Raw genomic sequence first — 21,457 nt, forward strand, 5'->3', positions numbered from 1 at the left:
GGAGAGACTCAGGAAGAAGTTACAACTTTCTAGAATGCAACTAGATGTTTCTGAATGGTTAGTGGGTAAATTTATGTAGTTGCTGTGAAGTTGATTCAACTCATTGACTAGCATGTGCCGTCATGTTAATCTTTTGTGCAAATCCAGCATTGAATTGACCATCGTTTGTGAAGCAGTCCAGCATAAAATGATGGCATGGTAACAACACTCTACTACAACAACTCTTTCTCTTCTCTAAAGCAGCCCAACAAGGCCTTAAACCAGCCGTTTGTTGTAGTCCTTAAACAGCAAATTCTTTAAAAAGAAAATATCTCCCTTTGCATTGAACTTTGAGCGTCGTAAATTTGCAGATGTTGTTTATGCTCTAACAGCAACATTACACACTAGCAAAAGTAAAAAAAAAAGTGAAATCATAATTAACCACTGCTTTAAGACTGTAGGGTGTCCTGTTTGTGATTATAGGTTTTAGAAAGATTATTTTATTTAATCAGTTCATTTGTTAATTTCAGTGAACCTGTAAAAAAATGATTCATTGATTTTACATGTGTAACATGTAAACGTTTTTGTAGTGAAATTAATATTTATTCAAATAGCTTATTTTAGATGTTTTCAAGTAAATACATTTCAAAAATAAAAACGGTTAGTCATCACTTGAGTGTTCACAGAAGTCCCTGCATCATTTTAATCTTTTTTTGGTAGTAAAATGCAAATTTAGTTAAATACAACTCATTATAGATGTTTTTTAAAAAAAAATAATAAATTTGAAATATGGATTTAGTCCAGTGTTCATATTTTGCAAATCCATTCAACCCAGTCATTTGAAAGAAACCTTTCAAAAGAAAACCATGTTTGCATATAAGACATCACTATTCCTGCAGCATTTTGTGTTCTGTTTTCAGTACGTCCCCCGCTCATTTTATACAGACACAGATATTGTGTATTGTGGCGTGTGTGATTATGCGTGTGGTGCTGAGAAAAGCTCAGTCAGATCGATGTCAAGTTCAGGTGTGTCCTCCTCCCTGGCTGGCAGAGCAGGGCCGAGGGGCCGAGCAGGCAGGAGGGAGGGAGGGAATTGACAGGGTACGTGGGAAGGAAGGGCTCGCTGTCAGCCAGACAGACCTCTTAATCCTATAGCCCTGGGGAAAGGGTGTGTGTGCGTGCACGTGTAGACCTATATTTGTGCATGTGTGTGTGCAAAATCTTCAAGCAGAGTTTAGTTGGTTTAAACGTACCTCAGCTGAGCCTATTGTATCCATATGTGTGGGTCTTGTGTCTGTGTTTGTGTCGGGATGGCATTTTATACGGCCAGTGTTTGCTGCAAGTCAGATGTCTTATTGTATATTTATGTGAGTATGACACAATGTGTGTGAGGGGATGAGGGTGGAGTAGTGAATCTGTCTGTGAGGTATCATACACATTTTCTGCCCACAAGAAACTATCTTTCTCTTGGCACACCCTCATTGTTTTCAACACTTCACTGTAAAAGACCCAGAAAGGAGCGATTGCATCACCCCAGAGTTCGTTAAAGCAAAGCACACTATTTAGCCACATTCCATACAAGCCTGCTGCTCTCTAGCTTGCATTCCCACCCTCCCTCACTCTCTCTCTCTCTTTTTGGCATAGACTTTTGCATATATCACGGGCTGCCAGGCTAAGAGCCTGGGACTTCCCCACGCCACACTCCAAGCCTTTGATCCCTTGCTTTGGAGGTAACATCAAAAGGAGAGGCATAGAAAGGCAGCTACTACTGTGAAGTTCAATGTTCAACTTGATGGCTTGGCTGAGGGCTTTTTTTTCTGTACTGCTTCCCCCAGCTGACAAAAAACACACAGTTTGTAGCCAAGGGTTTTTTTTCCAGTGCATGTTAACCTTTATAGAACACATCTGTAAAAAAACAAAACCCACCCCCAAAACCATATAAATCTGCATGTCTATGTCTTGCAGCCTTGCAGCCTTGCATGAAGGATGCATTGGAAACAGAGCCTGAGCATTGTTATCACAGTGTTGCAATGAATTGCATCAAGTAAATGAGTAGAATGGAGAAAGGATACGAGGCAGAGAAGCAGCCTAGATGCAAGTTGAAGTTCCCACGTCATCAGCAACTCTCACGAGTCTGTTATAGGGTGAAACAAAGTGTTGTGGGTTGTTTTTCAGCACACTACAAATGCTCTTCAGATTCATGTTGTAATTAAATCATTGCTGTTCATTAAGGTCCTAAAGCTGCTGTCACATTAGAATTTTACTTCTTTCATACACATGCAAACACGGGGCATCCAAAACACAAGTGAAGATTTTTTTTTTCTGAACACCAGAATTTGGGAAAGTGGTGTAGATGCAATACATTATTATATACAATTATTATTATAATATTGAATATATTATAATATTTATAATTAACATTTTTTAATATTTACATTTTATATTAGATTTATATATTATATTAAAAACATTTATTAAAAACGGAAGCCCTGGAGTGTGATATCATATCCTATTGCCCATATTCATTGCACTGCCCAAAGAAATTTTGCATGCAGTTTAATGTGACCATTGCTTAAGATCTTTCCATGTTGGCACATTTCCATGTTCTGTTTCTGGCTATCATCAAATGTTGTGTTTTAGGTCCTGGTCCCTGGCAAGGGATGCTGGGGTGCGTTTCCCAAAAGCATTGTTAGCCAACTAACATCACAAATTCCGTCGTTACTAACATAGTTCAACGATTTGGTGTTTCCCGAAACCATAGTTCAAACGAACATTCGCAAATTCAGAAACACACCCCTGGTTTGTTGGTGTTGGCTACCTAAAGGGTTAGTTCACCCAAAAATGAAATTTCTGTCATTAATTACTCACCCTCATGCCATTCCAAACCTGTAAGACCTTTGTTCATCTTCAGAACTCAAATTAAGATATTTTTGATGAAATCTGAGGTTTATTTTATCTCCCATAGAAGGCAACGTAATTACCACATTCAAAGTCCAGAAAAGTAGTAAAGACATCGTTAAAATAGTCCATGTGACAACAGTGGTTCAAACTTAATGTTATGAAGCAACAGGAATACTTTTTGTGCACAAAAACAAAACAAAAATAATGACTTTATTTAACAATTTCATCAGACTTCCATGTACTACAGTTTTAACGATGATTTACTACTTTTCTGGACCTTGAATGTGGTAATTATGTTGCTTTCTGTGGGGGATAAAAAAACCTCTCGGATTTCATCAAAAATATCTTAATTTGTGTTCTGAAGATGAACGAAGGTCTTACGAGTTTGGAATGACATTAGGGTGAGTAATTAATGACAGAAATTTAATTTTTGGGTGAGCTAACCCTTTAAACCACCAACACTTCCTTGGTCAGCCAGCTTAACCAGAAAGACCTTGCTGTTTTGTTTTTGTTTTTTTCTTTAAATGCTTGACAATGCTGATCCGCCAGAAGTTAGAATAAACCGTGTTCTTTTAATTAGGGAAAGTCGCATGAACTTGACAGTACAGCACAGGTGCATCTTATGAACAGACCTTTTAGCATGTTCAGACTTTCACATGTCTGCCATGTGTTACTGTTTAGCTAAGGCTAGAGATTAGTTTTCATGCTCATCCTGCATTAGTCACAGCTGCATCCAGGTAGGAGGTTGTTTTGAAGACGTTCACCTGAAAAGATGCTTCTGCTGAGGCTTTTGGAGTTGAAAAGAGCTTAAACAGTTTTTAAGTTTATTTTTTCCTTTTTCTTGTCCCAATGCCCCTATCTCCTCCCTGTTTATGGTTCGGGAAAACAGGTCTGCGGTTTGCCCAAGAGAGACAGAGCTGGAGAGAGTTGCTTAAAGAGTGCATTAAAGATTCAGCAGTAATTGCTACGTGTGATGGTGTCTGTTGCCGCTGTTTGTGGATGGATGTCTGCAGTAATTAACATAGAGGTGGAGGAGGGGTTATGTGTGTTTGTGAGGCTTTTTTTTTTTGGGGGGGGGGGGTGCATTACTACAAAATCATTACTACAGTTTATTTGGAGGTGAAGGGTGCTCTTCGTGGGGTGCAGAAGAGAAGAGAGGGGTCGCACCATCACCCACAGTGCTTCGCCCGTAGCTCCCACCGCATGACCTTCCCTGGGTCTTATTGTCATCCGTGCCTCCTCCATTTTAATGAGCTCTATTAACCAGTCCTTTATTTATTTATTTCAGAGCAAAAGAACGGCCTTGTCCCTGAAGGTAGTCGTGAGCTCATGGTCAGGTCGTTAGCATTGTTACTCTTTGTGCACCTTATGCCAGTAACCAACAGTCGATTGCTAGTTAAATAGATAAAATTCATTGATTCCAAAGAGAATTTTCAGCATCAAATAGAGCAAAAATTACTTAACTGACACATCACTTACCAACAAAAGGTACAGTAAAACATAAACCCTTCTACCATTGAAATTGACAGGTAGTTGAGAGTGAGCGAGATTGGTCTGAATAGACCAGCCTTTAGTATTTGTGGTACACTGAGCGTGTTTGATGTTCTCTGAGTATGGTTAGGGTTTTGTGTTGTAGGGTAAAATCTGAAGGGTGTCCTGCATAGACACATCTGACCTGCAACCATTTTGCATTTTGAGGCAGATAATGGCGCTCAGATACACTCAGGGACCAAACCTTATGAATATGGAGTTTGGAGTGCTTCAAGGTTTATTTGTGTGTGTGTGTGTGTGTAGGTTGAAACATGTTTGAAGGTTGTTGTTGCTGCAGGAGGTGAAAGTAGTTTTTATTTTGAACTTGAGAATGTACACTAGTGTGGTAATTACCTCCTCATGGTGGCTAGGGGTGACCCCTAACTGTACAGTAAAGCTGATCCACGGCAGAGAGAGCGTGTGTGTGTGTGTGTGTGTGTGTGTGTGTGTGTTTAAACGTGAGCTCCAAAGTCTAAACTCCATGCCAACCCAGTGTTAACTTTATAGGACCTATGAGCAGGCACACCTAGCGCTAAGCCCTGTGCCCAGGCTGAAGATCACGTAGCTGGTAAGTAGGTCAGTGTATGAGATTCCACAGGGTAGGAATGAGACCTCTCTTGGTGTGGAAACACTGCAGGCTGTGTAAGTGTGCAGCTCTTGGGTGTGTTGCTAGGCCTTAGCTGCCTGCATGTCTCATTATGGGCCCTGCTGGAGGAGACACCAGCCACGAAGACTAGAGCCTGCAGGGCTATTTATAGAGCGCTCTTAAGGGGCCCATAATCACCCAGAAAAGAGAGAGAGATAAAGAGAACAAGAGAAAGAAAGAGTAGAAGCAGGGGGGCACACTTTTTTGGGAAGTAATCATTATATTTCAAGAGTCTTATTAAAAGAATTGTTGCCAACCATATAAAACGACAACTTTAAGACCAAACATAAGCCTCTCCAGTTGCCTTCCTCGCAACAAATCAGGTAGGACTATTGGGCATGTCATGTGATTTTAATATTCATGATACAAACTGATATCCCTTCAATTTTTCAGATCATTTCTACACCCCTTGGGTATAAGAAAGACAGTCTAGACACTTGAACTTAGTTCTGCTTAATGGAAACTAGGGCTTAAAAAATATCACCAAATCCGATTATGTTGTCTACCTGAGTCCCGCCCTACTGGAGTGATTGGTGATTGTATTTGTTATTTGTCTAAAATCATGGATTAAAACTGAATTGGTTCGTTCTGCATGAGCAAAAATGGTTGTTATTTGTTTTCTTTCTGGTTCTTGAGTTCCAAGGTCTCCATAGGCCGCTTATAACAAAATAAAAATTACTGCTTTATTTATTTAGAAACTGAAGTAATTTAAAAATCTTTTTATACTACAGCAAGTATAACGCTCCCAATATGCTATAACAGTGCTGCCAACATTGGAAACGCCGAACGCGTGCATGAGGTATTCAAAGCACCATAATTTCTACATCCATTTGCATATGGTGCTTTGAATAACTAAATTGTAAATATAAAATAATTTTAATTACAATGGTCACATTTGTGATTTTTTTTTTTTTAATTCATTATGTATACTATTTAAATTAATACTCAGAAACAGGTGCGGTTATATAGGCTGCTACCATTTTATTTTTTTCTGTTTAACTTTTATCGAACTACAGATCAAATTAAAAGAATAGGCCTACTTGATATTATTTTTAAAATGGAAGAAATCACTGCCTATTCCAAATGTATAGGATACAGTTTAATTCTTTTCATCTTTAGAATAAAATTCATTGCATAAAAATGAATAATGTTAACTTAGGAATAAAAAAAACAAAACATCAAACACACGTTGTCGTTACAACAGTCCATACCGAACAACAGGCAAATAAAATATAGATTAGGCTAATTAAAGTTGACAGCGGGTATATTAGGCTGTCACATACTTTTGTAGAGTATGCATTAGGCCTAAGTTTTAAAAGATGTCTGCCTCGAAGACTGTTTGGAGGATCAGATTTAGAGGCAGTATGAAAGAAAAATGTCAGTGGGAGTTTATGTGAAGAGTGCCAAGGTGAGAGGTGAGGGGATGGAGGAGATCAGGCTGGGGTCTCTGGCTCTGTGCTGTCAGTGTGCTGAGACCCCCCCCAGTGGTTCCAGCTTTGGAGTAAATACGGGCCCCGCGGACCCTCTCCCGCCCCGGGGCACACAAACCCCAGGCCTGCCCACATTCCAGCTTTATTTTCCTGGTTGCAGAGCGCCTCAGGCAATCTGAGCTAGTGGGGTGTTCTTTTCTCTTTTTTTTCCTTTATTTACTCATAAAATGTGTATTAGAAGAACTAAGCAAGTGTGAAGAGCCTTCGTGTAGACTAACTTTCAGTTTCATCTAGTGTTGAGCTACTCCTCCTCCTCTTCTATCCCCTCCACCCCTAGCCCCCATCTCCAGCATGCTTCCATCCATCCAGAATGAAGGCTATTTGAATGTTTCGAGCAAACATACAAAGACAGACACACACACACACACCCAAACACAGGCTTTCGCTCTTTTTTTTTTTTCGTGTTCTCTCTACCTCTCTAGAGATGGGAGTCTCACAGATGGGCAGATCCCTTCTCTTTGGATCAGTGAATTTCAAAGAGCCTGTCTGGATCATTATTATGTCCTTTCCACAAAAAAATTCTCCTCTTGAGAGAGTGAGTGTATTAAGTGCAGGTCTGTATGTATCCATGCATGCCTGTTCCACAGCACCTGTGAACAAAACAATGGGCTTTTTATTGTTGTTTTTTTCAATGGGAGTGATATTTATCACAGTATGCAAACTTGTTGTTCTCTTTCTGAACCTAGTAACAAGCACTTGTGAAAGCCTCTTAAACATATTGGTTGAGAATCTCTAGTGGGAACCTGGCCCACCAAGTGCTTGCTGGACCCCCACTCCATCCTTCTGTCTTTAGATTTCCTTATGCACATTGTTTATGCGGCTGGAATGTTTTCTGATGCATTGGTTCATCCCATGCCAGACAGCTGAAAATATATTCACATTCCCAATCCTCTCTGGCAAAGTAAGCATCTGATTTGTCTGATTGTGGAAGAGCCTGTGCTCTTAATCCAAAAACAAATCGAACACGCCATTTACACCATTTAAATTTGGTTATGACATTCAGTTGTGTTTGCTCTAGTTTACTTAGGCTACTGTTACGAATGCTTCCATAATCTACAATGTAAAGTAGATGGCTGGTTTAAAATGTTTTTTCCATGAATATTAAAGTTTTTCTGCAAAGGTCAGGTTACAAAATTCAGATTCAGTTTGGGTGAAAAGATTTTGCCAGAAAACCTGATTAAGCAACTTGTGGTCTCTGGTGTTTTCTCTCTCTGTCATTCTGACTCCTTCTCTCTCTCTTTCTCCTGGAAGTCTGCAGGCAGTTGAGGGACAGAGAGAGAGTTCATCCCTTTAGGAAGATTTAGAGGACTCCCTTGTCTTTCACTTCATCAGAGACAATTGAGTCATTCATTCCTATTGTAACTGCGCTGAGGCAAGGCAGGAGAAGGCGAAGCAGGCCTTGAGGAATCGCTAAAGGGTGGGGGAGGCGAAGGGGAGTCCCTGCTGTTGGGGCCCCAGGACAGAGTGAGCACTCTGGGTACGTCTGAAGGCTGGGGGGGGGGGGGAGGGTACTGAGTTCTCCGGAGCTCCAAAGCAATTTGTCACATCAGAATAGCACTTGAGTTACGTAGAAGGGGGCTCCTAGCTGGAGAGTTTTTAGAAGGTGGAGAAGAGGCAGGGGGAGGTCAGAGGTCGTGGCCTTTTCAAACCCAAGTGGTGCATCCATCAGCGGGCCAGGGGTGGTGGAGGGGGTTGGGCTGTGAGTGAACACTGCTGAGACTTTGGCACTGGTCTAAGCTTGGCTTTCCTTGGCATGCTTGTAAAACCTGCAGGAGGGATTAGGCCAAGGGAAAAGTCTGAAGTGGATACGCCTGTCAGAGTATGTGCACTCGGCTTTCAGCACCCACATTGGCCAAGGTGTCACCTTTCACCCCATCCAAACTAAACAGAACCAGAGCACAGAACATCACCTGGCACCTGGTCACACATGCACACAAGTAAGACTTAATTAGGAATATTATACTTATTTACACAACATTACACATCTTTGCATTAAAAAAGCTGATCCAAATAGGTTCTTCAAAATTTGGCATTCCACCTGTCAACAGTACTCTTCAATATCCCTGCAATTGTTCCGCTAGTCGGTGGTGGGTCTGTTCAAGTTGAGGCTGAGGAAGTCCAAAAGTCCCTCCAAGCTGGACCACAGGACTGCACCCTGCTGTGAATCCACCATTACTTACCACTGAACAGTGTAGTTCTTGAAGACACATACAGTGTTACAACTTCATGGGTACTTGCTGGAATGGTGAGCTACAGAATCAGACATTTTCCTTTGCTTTTTTTTTTTTTTTTAAAAAGGTGAAACTTAGTCCTCAGATAAGTGAAACCTTAAACAATCTCTAGTGATAGGCTGTAGGAAGGGAAGACATGAATCTGTTTGATTGGATAGAGGAGGACAGAGAGTAAGAGTTGAAAGGTTGACCCTGATTGGCCTGACCTGGTCAGACACGGGGATGGATTTGATTCTGATTTGTGGGTCACTTTAGCCAAGTTTTTTTCAGTTGAATCAGAGCCCAGTGGTTGATGTCCTGACTGCATCGAAGGCCAAGTTACAAGGCCGACTGGCTTGTCAGAAGTTTCCTTTGGGGATCCGATGAAGTATAGCACAGCATGCATTAAAAAAGAGTCCTATTTTTTATGTGGAGTGTACTCTAAATTCATTTTTTATGTTATGGGCTAAGACTGCATCCAAAATTGCCCCCAAGGTTAAGAAATTGAGCCCTAGTTGCTCTCTCTATCCCACCTTACTTTTAGTCTTTTTTTCTAATCTTCCTTTCTTCCTTCTTTCCTTCCTTCCTTTCTTCCTTCCTTCCTTCTTTCCTTTCTTCCTTTCTTTCTTTCTTTCTTTCTTTCTTTCTTTCTATGTTACTTCCTTAAATGTTTTGACATCGGCCAAGCCCACATGCAAATCCACTCAACTCTCCTATTTAGCAACATAAATGGTTTGAATGCGTATTTGAATTTAGTCAGTAAACAGACCAGTGGTTTTCAGTGTATGTTGCTGATCAAGTTTGTCATAATAACAGCAATTAGGGCCCAGTTAAACCCTGACCTGCATAATTCAGTGAATGGAATGGCCACACTGGACCATCACACTCCTCCTGACAAGACACCCATGACTGTAAAGGCTGGGACACACCAAGCCAACAGTCGGCCATCGTGCAATTTCGGGCCATTTTTGAGTGCTAGTTGGCTTAGTTTTTTCAGTTTGTTCCTCACTGTTGGCTCTAGTCGGACGCTGTCTGGGTTTTTTGGGCTGGTTCAGCATGTTGAATCGGCGTCGGGCCGTTAGTGTGAGAGAGAACTCTGATTGGCTGTTCAGCTTAGCGAACGAGTCAGTGAATGAGAATAAAAGTGAAAGTGATGGAAGTGAGCAAAGAAGTCGAGCCGGTACAAACAGAAAACTGTTATAATTTTACGTCATCTTACCTGAGCATTTGAATGCCTGAATATTTTCATAATAACATGAGCCGACTGAAATGAACAAAGTGATCAGCGTGATTATTATTCACAATGTTAAACAAGCGCTGCTTTGTTTATAGTTTGTATATCTGCAGTCCTAGTTTCGGTTTCCCTTTTTGAATGATAAAAATAGACTATTGATACATGCTGATATAGACAGATATTTACTTACACACAGGCGCAGAATGTCTGCTAGTTGACAGTCGCCTTTAGTCTTTAGTTTTAGTTTAGTCTTTAGTTTTGGTGTCTTCAGGTGCAGCTTTTTGTCCAAGACGCAACCAATTAGAGCCGACAACACAGTCAGCTTTTGTCGCTGCTAGTTCTTTGACATCGGCTTGGTGTGTCCCGGGCTTAACCGTAATACCCCCTAGTCCTAGTCCTAGTCTAGGTCATATGTTTATAATCAGCCGGTGGTCTCTAAGCCTCTATGGAAACAGGTTAAAAGTTCAGGGGTCAAGTTCACTTGCTGTGGGCTAATGGACTAAAGCAAACCAGTTTTAGGACAGTAACAGCAGGTTTGTAATGGACCCCAGCATGTGATCTGAAAATGAGAGGAAGAGGTCACTCAGGCACAGAGGGTACATGTAAAGGTCTGGTCTGCTAAGCAGATCCTGCGGTCCATGGGTGAGAACAGACATGACCCCAGAAACTTTGTCCATCAGCAAGACTCCATGTCAGAGTTCAGGGCTGGATGTGAAAGTGGAGATATTAGAGGCAGAAGAAAGATGGAAGGCTGACTTCTGAGTGAACTGGATTGAAATCTCAGGCTTTTACCTACAGTTCTGTGTATGAATGTTGAAAATGTAATTTTATATATATATTGAGCTCTCAAAAATATTGGGGTTTAGAGTTGAAGAATGAAGAATTTGAATGTCATGCAGCTCTTTGTGGTGATTATGGTGATTATTTCCATCTGTTGGCTTTAAGAGGGATGCAAGGGTTCATGAAAGGGCTGTTTGCGTGTCTGCAGCTCTGATAAAGTCCAGGTCAATCATTCATGGGGACAGTCGCGGCAATGACTCAACACCACACCCTTATTATGTGTACTGGGAAAAATGCTGAAGTCCACCTGGAATTCCAGAAGCCATTAAAACATTTGGGCATGATTAATACCGGAAGAAGAATGAACATATTCATCTGAAAGCATTTGAGTTAGTGGTTTAAAAATTGCTGCCTACATAAATAGATAGAATACACAGATAGTATAGAATACACAATAAAATAGCAGAATACAGTTGTCAGTCCTGTATTTGAGTCCTTAATGTAGTTACGTTCACACACAGTTCAGTTATTTACAGGAGTGACAACTGTATTCTATAACCGAACTCACACATATGAATTTTTAGGACTCACAACTGCATTCTCAGAAAACGCTCTTTCGAGACTCACACCTCTAAGTAAATGTGGTTGTCAATCCCCAAAAACTGACAGTGTGAACGTAGCCTATGTTAATTAATCTTAACACTATTAGTTTCAATTTTCAAGAAGTTCCACCTCATGCATCATTTGACCTTGGATCTTTTTGACATAATTTATTTTCTTTTTTTTGTTTACTTTTACTTTCTATATCACAGTCATTTTTTTAAGATATTTTAGCTCTTATATTGTGTTTCCCTTTGTTTTCTGCATTATTAACATGTTTTTCTTTTGTTTTTCTCCATTTTTTTTCTTTCTGCCATCCAGTATCTACAGATGAAATGGCCCCTGCTAGATGTTCAAGCAGGAAGTCTTCAGAGTAGACAAGCACTTAAAGATGCCAGGTCACCTTCTCCAGCACACATCGTTGTAAGTAACACTCATGAGTCACTGCATTTACAAAGCTCTTTATTCTACAGCACAGTCCATGAAAACAAAACTACTTCCTGTGTCCTGTATTGTTTGGTTCTTTGGGACCTTACACTCCTCTCCTAATCTACAGCTGTCAATTGGATGTCTAGTGACCTATAAGAAACTGACAACCAGATTGTGTTGGAATATTATATGTCATATGGGTGCTTGTTTTTTATTATGGCTTCTTCATGGAAACAAAAGTGTGAGATATCAGTGTAGCTCAACAGAGGTTTTTTTCCAGTTTGGATGCCGCAAAGTGGCAGAGGGCAAGACCGTCTTTTTACATTGGAGACAGATAATTAATGCCCATGCTAAGCTTGGTTCAGGGAATGAGTGTCTGGAGTAGAGATGCTATGTTTATTTTGCAGTTTTATGCGCTGGATCTGCGGGTGCTGTTATCCATGTGCTTAACTCTAAATTTATCGTTCTTTTAAAATCTATGGACGATAAGGGCTTCAAGGTTAGCCATGTTGCTGGGCTGAAGTAATGTTACCATGTTAATACGTCACTTTATTGATTCCCTTCCTTGGACAATAGACCAAATTTGATTTTGGTCTTTCCATTGTGGTGCAGGAGTTTGGGGCTTCATTGCGTTTCCATAGTTACTGGAAGCAACAGAGTGCCTCCAAGGTCATGTTTAGGAATCCAATAAAATAATCCATTAAATCCAGTATATTATTTTGTCAGAGAGATAAACAAATTCTGTTTTGGACATACTATACTGAATGTTTGCTAGTTGTTCTTACTTCAAATAGGTGTGGGTTGCTTGTTTGTTTACCATGTCATTGTAATATAATGTGATTTATACATTCCCAGCTTCCTGTATAGACTGATTTTTGATTTTTAATCTGTCTCTATTGTCTTTTTGAGGCTATACATGTGAGATTGTACTTCGAAAAGTTGACAAAATAAGTTTTTAGCAAAAATACACATTTTTCTCTTCTGAACAGAAAGTAGAAAGTAGAAAATTCATGGTTGGCTATTTAAATGGGTTTTATGCAGTTTTTCCCTTCTTATCTAATGCGATTTTATATAAACTACCGTTCAAAAGTGTTTGGGGTCAGTACGTTTTTTTTTAATTTTTTGTCTCTTTTGATCACCAAGACTGCATTTATTTGATCAAAAATACAGTAAATACAGTTATATTATGAAATATTATTAAAATATAAAATAACAAAATAATTCAAATGTAATTTTTTCCTGTGCAGACAAAGCTTTTGAATGGTAGTGTATATATGCCACTTTAATTTTACAAAATATTACAAAGTAAGGTAAAAATAGCCTGTTTTTATTTATTTATTTATTTATTTTATTTTTTACTGTAAAACCAGTTCTACTAAAGAGCCGTCTAATACTTCTACTGAACGGGTAGTAAACTATTTTTGCATTTAAATGTGGAGTAGCCACCCCATGTGCATTTTTTAAGAGAAAAGAGAAAAAGAAAAATGATTGTCCTCCCTCTCTGAATCATTAAATGTGTGGGAGGTAGTTAAGAACAGGCTCAGGTAAATACTGCACTTGAGTTTTATCCCTCTGACTCATGGGGCTGTAAATGCTTATCAGCACAGAGCAGTTTTCTCTATTGCCTTTTAAACCAGCCCTAAAGACCTGCAATGAGAGAGTAAGATGGATATTTTGCTCAGTATGGCATGTTTAGCTATTTAGCATTTACGGTAATTTATTTATGTGTTCATTCGTACAATATGTAGTTTGTTTGATCAAGACCTGACCTCCTAAGTTCGAGTATAAGTGGTATTTTGCATTGTTTCTTCATCCTTCCATCTTCTCTCTCTCGATTTCCCATTCGTGCTGTTTCTCTTGTGCTGACGTGTGTCTGATTTGATGTTTCCTTGGTTTGCATCATGCCGTTGGTGAATCTATCTGGAGACAGTTGGTATTGTCAGGGATAGATAACTGTGGAATGCTGTGTTTTATTTTTTTTATTTTTTTCTCAAGTTGGACTATATGCTTCTGTACGTGAAGGCCTTATCAATAGATTGTACGCTAAACAGTAGTTTCTCGTCTCTGTCAAATTGGAAGAACACCTGCCCAAATTGACCCATGGCTCTGAAGACGCCTGTCTGTCGTGGACTGATAAGAGAGCGCCGATGGGTGTGAGATAAGGAACATAAGCCGAAGTTCAAGTGACCCAACAATCACCAATGAGAGAGATACAAAAGCACAGGTGGACAGCGGGAGAGAGGAGGCGATACCGTAAAAGGGCAGTGAGGCAATGAGACAGATGAAGTGAGGGCAAAGAACGAGACAACACATGCGTCTAAAAAGTGCATATACAGCCAAAAGAGAAGAGAAAAGAAAAGGATGCTTCATAAGTTGTGTTCACACAGCAGCAGAATACAGTTCCCAGTCCAGTTTTAGAGTGCTAAATATGGTTATTTTCATACACCATTCTGTTATAAACTACATTTTATAACCAAAGTGACTCTTTAAAATTTTTATGGCTATCACGAGAATAGAAGAAGGACTTGACGTTGATTATTTGTTTCTATGGACAGTATTAAAGTTGCTTCTCTTATAAACAGCACAGTTTGAGTTACACCTGTATGAATACTTGTTTCTGCCTCATAAAGTAATTGTTTTAAATATTAAATAAAAAAAATATATATATTATATTATGAAATATAAATCACAATTGTGAGATATAAAGTCAAAAGTTATGAGAAAAAGCATTTTTTTACTTTTATTATTTACTCTGAGGTGAAAACAGGCATCCATACACTAGTTAGTAAGTACTTCTGTCAATCCCAAACACTAACTGCGTGACTGTATCCATAGAAACAGTTCACGCATAATCCAACAACCTTTTTTATGTCACATGTGGCCATAGAGATGCTATTCCATGCTGCTCTATGAATAGAGCACAGGAAGTGACCCTCTCGTTTCTGTCCACGCCCATAGAAGGCAGTGCCAGGATGGTTAAAGCACTCAAGAGCCCCGCAGGCTTTTCAAAGCCTGTTAGTCCCACACATTCAGCATGCATTTACTACCTGTTCACAACTCATAAAGAGCCCATCACTGAAAAGTACTGCAAGCCGTTTGTCCCACTGCCATCTACACTAAATTTTAATGTGATTTGTAAAGCCCCTTTATTTATATAGACTGTAATATAGACATGACAATTCAGACAGGTAGACAGCAAAACACATGTGGTGTGTATTCGAGCTTGAACTCAAGGACGGTATGAGTGGGGATCATGCGATTGTAATTCCAGTGGGAAGCAGTTGGAAACATCGGGACGATAGGAGATTTCCCCACATCTGTGACACATTGGCCATTCGTTCCGGGATCAGTTTCCTGTTCTCTTTCTCGGCTTGTATGCACAGCTGTCCGTCCGTGTTCTGTAGTGTTTCCCCATGTAGTGTTACTTGGTGTAGACCATATACTAGACTGGTATAGCCAGATGTTTGACTCACAGCGTAAAGTCTGGTCCTTTCCAGTTTTTTGTTATGGCCAAGAGCTGTCTACTTACACAGGAAATAACCATTTGAATGACACATGGTTGTACAAAAAAAAGGAAAGAAAGATAAGAAAGAAATTAGTGAAAATGTGCATAAACTTTAGGATCTGAATTTCAGTTTATCCAAAATGAACAAGTACTGATTATTTCACAGACCAAAAACTAAGTGGCAACTAATTTAGAAAACTTGTAGTGATTATTCCTATAATAATAATAATTGGTATTATTTTTATTAAGTATTATTATTATTATTATTGTTATAACAATAAGAATAGTGCAATCAAAGCCAGTGCGATCATTTTGCCATGTTGTTACTGGATACTATGTGTGTGTTGTACATTATTTTATCTAACCCATTTTGTCAGATTCAAATAAAATAAATGAAATAAAAGTTTGAGTTTGCTGGCTAACAACCATAGAGAATCATTTTAAGTTTATATTTTAATGCTACTCTCTAAAATAATGCTAAGGCAAAAGGATACACTCACACACACAACCTCATGCAGGCGCACTACACACTGTCTAATACACACACACACACTCACATTGTCCTCTTGGTCCAAGTCTTGTTGAGACTGGACAATGTCTCCATTGTTTTCTGGGCTTTCACAGGCAGCAGGGGACGGCTGGAGTGTTAACTATTTCCCCACGAGGCCCCACAGCAGTGTGCGTATGCATGCAACACTGTGTGCAAGTAAACCAACAGCAGGAAAACGCGGGAACAGATAGAACGCAGGGAAAGGGGGAAGAATAGGAGGGGTGGAGCTTGGAAGAATAGCTGGAGGAGTCCTGGTCTGTTCCTGTATGGTAATTAGTATTTAGGAAGTAATGGAATGTGTTGCGTTTTGACAGTGCGGGACCTCCCACCTAAAACCGCTGTATGATGAGGTCATTCTTGCTGTTTGCTGTCACAACACAAGTCTGTGAAGTTCAATATGCTCTTAAAGTATTGAAATCAACTTTTAAAAATAAAGTCAGAGTAAACTAAATGAATAACACACATATAGTATATAGGACATTTTCCCAGACTCCAGCTGAGTAGGAGTAGCGTCTCAAGCTAGCACGGGGCCTGTAGTTTTTGCTGGGTAATTTGCTGCCTTTTTTCGGACTGAATGGTGGTGCACCTGGACTGGCTTGACAATGGCTGGGAGGGCCAGAGGCATGCTGGGAAACCCCAGCCCCCTCGCTGTTAATGAGGACCCCAGTGTCACAGCCACAAGACACTGAACCAACTGTCTTTTTCTTTTCTCCTTCCCTTTCTACTATTTCTCACTTTTCTTGCTCCCTCATTCTCCGTAGAGCCTCCGCCTTTTCCTTCCCATCTATTTTAGTGCTGTTTTAGCATAGTGATGTAACCCCAGCCTGTTGAAACTTGTATGTAACTGTAACTGGAGTTGTGCCGCTTTTGACAGGACTCTGTGAAACAAGGAGATGTCTCTGGTCTGAGACCTTTGGCCAAAGTTTGGAGAACATCTCAGCATGTGCTCTTATGTAGTGCTTGAAAGGTCTCCCTGGAGCATTTCCTTACTGAAACTCAGGGAATGTCAACAAACTCTTTTACAAGGGACCTGGTGTCAAGGTCATCAGCCCTTGAAACTTTTATATTGTTATGTACCCTTAACCTCCTGGACACTCACAACTCTTGTGTGTGTTCAAATTAACATGACCATTTGCAGGGCAAAATAGGTCATGCCTTGTTTCAAATAATTGTTTCTCCTAGACAGCAGTGAGATTAAATGGTCAAATGGAGGTTTTAAATCTCCACAGATTTGTTATCAGATTTTGATCCTGAGATGTGTCCTTTAGTCTGTTTAGAGTTTCAGTAGTCCATAGTCAATTTAGGCATCTCAACATTATGATACAGTATTAATAATGAATAATCATTTTGAGATTTGATAAAGATTAGGGACCAGATTTACAAAACAATTCCAAAAAAGCATAGATGGGAGTAGAAAGTTCTGCGCGTGATTTACTGACGACGCACAAATTAAAGAACACAGACACAGCCAGATCATTTCCATAATGACCAACGCAATCTACCAAGAGCAGCGCACATTAGCGTCTGGTTTAAGACATGCTTTTTTTGGGGGTGGTAAATAATGGCGCAAATGCTAGTAAATTGCGATGCTGATGTGAAAGATTCTGCATCAATGCATAAAAACAATCGATAGGCCTATCATACGTATCAATTGTCCTTGGAAGCAAAGCACTTATGTCTGATGTTTCGTTACAAAAATAACATGCATGAGAAAATAAAGTGCTTTATGTTAAACAGAGTTATTAAGTGCAATAAGCCACGAATAAGATCTTAATTCATTAGCTGCACCAACAGACACCCCCGAAGCAGGGCATGGAAGGACGCATCTCTCAAACGGCATGCAATCCTGAATTCAGTTCTCTTTAGCTCCGTGTTGTGCTTGAACGGACAGATACACACAGAATTTATGTTAAACAGAGTTATTAAGTGCAATAAGCCACGAATAAGATCTTAATTCATTACTTGCGCCGACAGACACCCCCGAAGCAGGGCATGGAAGGACGCATCTCTCAAACGGCATGTGATCCTGGATTCAGTTCTCTTTAGCGGTGTTTTGTGCTTGAACGGACATATACACACAGAATTATTTTAAAAAATTCAAAAAGTCTTGGCAAGTATTCACATAAACATATTCGGTTATGTCTTAAGTGAACGTAAACAGTTGGGGGGAACAAAATCTGATGTGTAACATTTTATTATTCCGTGCATTAGGTTTTAATATAATAAACTAGCTGCTGTCTGTGTCAATAATGTTAATCAAACAACAAAAGAAAAGAGGGAATCACTCACTGCTCTTGACTGAATAACTTATTTTAATAACAAAGATATAATAACAAAAAGAAGTATATTAATATAGTAATTATTATTAATAAAAGAATAAGATGAGAATCAAGAATCGTTTTATAATTGAATGGTTACCCTCTGAATCGTAATCAAATTGAATCGTGAGGCGAGTGAAGATTCACACCTTCTAGTGATGCTGGAGAGTGGAAAATAATGGCTGCTGAAAATTCCACTTTGCCATCACAGGAATAAATGACATTTTAAATTGTAATAATATTTCACAATATTACTTTTTACTGTATTTTTGATCAGATAAATTTAACATTGGTGAGCATAAGAGACTTCTTTCAAAACATTAAAAATGTTTACAGACCCAAAACTTTTGAATGGAAGTGTATTTAAAACAAGCACAGTTGAGAATGCCATTAAGTCTCTTGAGCTATGAAAAAGCAACATCTGAGCAATAGATTTTTCCTCTGTGAACTATTTATTACTGTTGCTTGTCTTGTTTTTTTTCTTGAATGATGTTGTGTAACAGGAACATGGTGTACAAAGCCTCAATGTGCCTAAAGCCACACCAGTACTCTTTTTGTCAATCAGTTGATGAAGACACACTGTCAACATGCTAACAATATCACAACCTCAAATCACAGTAAACAAACTTGCACTCACGTATTCTGCATGTGCTGTATGTTGTACGCGAGATATGTTTGGGCTTGTAGCCTCGTACCTGGCAGCGGCCTGACACCACAGTCAGAGAGGAAACAGACAGAGAAGGAGAGGGGTGGCACATAGCTAGACATTTTTTGTGGTTTTAAAAGTCATGCCTTTTGCCTTCATGCCCTGGTTGAGTGATGAGTGTACCATGTTCTCAATTTGTGACACGGGACGTCCGTCTTTGCCTTTCAGGGGCCCTTCTGCTTGGAATTCCCCGGACAGACTGATCTGAGTGTTCACCAATTACATTTGGTGAGAATCCTGAATTCCAAGTTTCTTGCAGCTGGCTTATTGATTGTTTAAATGAATTACCTGCTGGAAAATGCAGCTTCAGCTGGTGACTGATTTTCTAGCTGGCCTAAACTGGTTATTTCCTGGTCCAAGTTGGTCATTAGCTAGTCTGAGCTGGTAGACCATCATTGGTCTACGACAAACCAGCTAAAGGTGGTCGAGCTGGTTTTTGGAACATCGTGGCTGGGTAACTAGCCAATGACCTGCTTGGAGCAGCTTTGACCAGCTATAAAACCAGCAACCATGTTTTCCCACTTAAGCTGGGTTTTCCAACAGGGTAGAAAAAAATAAAATTATGAAATGAGAATATCAAAATAGAGATTTCAATAACTATTTTGTTTTTGATAAGTGTAATGTTCTGCTGTATTTGATATTGTTTGTTGCTGTGTACCTGCTTTTTTTCTATAAAATGGGGTTGAATCTGCTTTGCATTTGTACACACACACACAAACACACACATCCTCATGAGCAGACTTGGCTCAGTTTGTGTGGTAATTGTAAACTGTTGCTGTCCATTGACATGATGATTTTTGTCTCTAGCAGGATCCCTGTTACGATATACAGTATTTGCGTGTAACAGGAAAGCATCAGCGCCACTCCAGCGGTGTAAAATTCAGCATCTCTGGATTCCTGGCAGCCCGAAATGCCTCTTGAGCTTCATCTTTGTCTGCTTGCAGGCCCCGTCTCAGCCTTGTTAATTATTTTCCTGCATCTTCCGGAATGGTGGCGATTATTTCTCTCTGATTTCTTTTCCTTTTCTCTGAAGCAGCTGGCATGAAGAGGATGCTTTTCATTTGTAGCATCTGGGGTTGAACGTTTGCCAGCGAGAAGTTAGGAGGTGGAGTGGTTTGTGTTTTTGTGTGCACACGCGCACCCGTGTGTGTAAATGTGTGCGTGACTCAGCTTGCGTGGGTCAAGGTTAAGGATGTTTGGATGAGACGAGGCCTTCTTCTAATTGTCTTCTTGTCCGTCGACATGAGGCGCAGAGAGAAAGAATGAGAACGGCGAACGAGAGTGCCTGTCTGGCACCGCTTTTCAGTTTTGATGTGGTGCGGAGTGACGCAACATGGGGCCACTGCCGCTGAGTGTCTCAATTGCACCTCGGCCCTCCTTGACGGACACAAACAGTGTGTGGAATTTGAAAGGGGGGCACTATGGGTAGCCTTGGTCTGCCAAAACTCAACAGCGGTGCAAGGATCACTGGGGCAAACGATTGTTTAGTTCATCGCCTTGTGTTAGGTCTATGGAGAAAGCTGTGGCATTGTGGGATATGCTTGTCTTATTTTTGTCTGCCCCTCAGGGTCATGTAGGTCATGTCGAGATGGTAACCCTCATTCTGTGAAAAGTCTTGTGAGATTTAAATTGCAGTCCAGCAGCAAATCCTAAAGCTAATATTAGTAGCAGCGAAAGCAAATCTCACAAGAGTTTAGCAGAACAAGATTTACATCTAGACAAAACTGTCACACTTATACTAAGTATTTAGGACAAAATAAGTGCAATTCTTGAAAAATTCTTATATTTTAGTTCACCCGAAAATGAAAATTCTGTCATAATTTGCTCACCCTCATTGTGTTCCAAACTCGTAAGACTTTAGTTCATCTTCAAAACATAAATGAACATATTTTAATAAAATCTGAGAGATTTCTGTCCCTTCATTGACAGCTAAGCAACTACCACTTTGATGCTTCAAAAAGTTCATAAAGAGATAGTAAAGCTAATCCATATGAATCGAGTGGTTTAGTCCAAATTTTCTGAAGAGACACGATCGCTTTATATGATGAACAGATTTAATTTAGGCTTTTATTCACATATAAACATTGATCAACACACACATCAGATATGGTAAACGGAAGCTCAAGCATGTTTGCTTGCTTGATGTGTGAGAACCAATGAAGTTCATTCTCGTGTGTTACGCAACACTTTTGAGCTTTCGCAAGAACCAGTGAGGTTTGTTCTTACGCATTAAGCAAGTACGGTTGAGCTTCTTTTTATGTTCGCTGATCAATGTTTATATATGAGTAAAAGCCAAAATTCAATGATAAATTCTGATCATCATATAAAGCATCATATAAAGTCTCTTCAGAAAATTTGGACAAAACCGCTCGAATCATATGGATTAGTTTTACGATCTCTTTATGAACTTTTTGAAGCCACAAAGTGGTAATTGTGTGGACTGACAATGAAGGGACAAAAATCACTCAGATTTCATTTAAAATATCTTCATTTGTGTTTTGAAGATGAACAAAAGTCTTAGGTTTAAAATTTCCAGGTTTGGAACAAGTAAATTCATTTTTGGGTGAACTAACCTTTTA

At 39.7% G+C, this 21,457-nt stretch overlaps 1 protein-coding gene across 38 annotated transcripts in view; it reads left to right on the top strand.

Moving 5' to 3' along the window:
* Positions 1-21,457, top strand: part of tcf7l2 (transcription factor 7 like 2) — an 87,515-nt gene that overhangs the window by 17,395 nt on the left and 48,663 nt on the right. For 24 of the 38 annotated variants that reach the window (XR_007932901.1, XR_007932902.1, XR_007932903.1 and 21 more), the window contains exons 4-5: positions 11,692-11,793; positions 19,047-19,106. The exons of 4 other annotated variants lie outside the window; for them this stretch is intronic. Coding sequence is in view for 31 of the 34 variants with exons in the window: in XM_051914451.1 (XP_051770411.1) it covers positions 11,692-11,793; positions 19,047-19,106 (162 nt within the window). In the remaining 3 variants the exon portion in view is untranslated. The remainder of the gene's footprint in view (positions 1-11,691; positions 11,794-19,046; positions 19,107-21,457) is intronic. 10 more of the 38 variants (XM_051914458.1, XM_051914467.1, XM_051914468.1 and 7 more) reach the window with 1 other exon arrangement.

The sequence above is a fragment of the Ctenopharyngodon idella genome, chromosome 12 (genome assembly GCF_019924925.1).
Source record: "Ctenopharyngodon idella isolate HZGC_01 chromosome 12, HZGC01, whole genome shotgun sequence".
Taxonomy (NCBI): domain Eukaryota; kingdom Metazoa; phylum Chordata; class Actinopteri; order Cypriniformes; family Xenocyprididae; genus Ctenopharyngodon; species Ctenopharyngodon idella.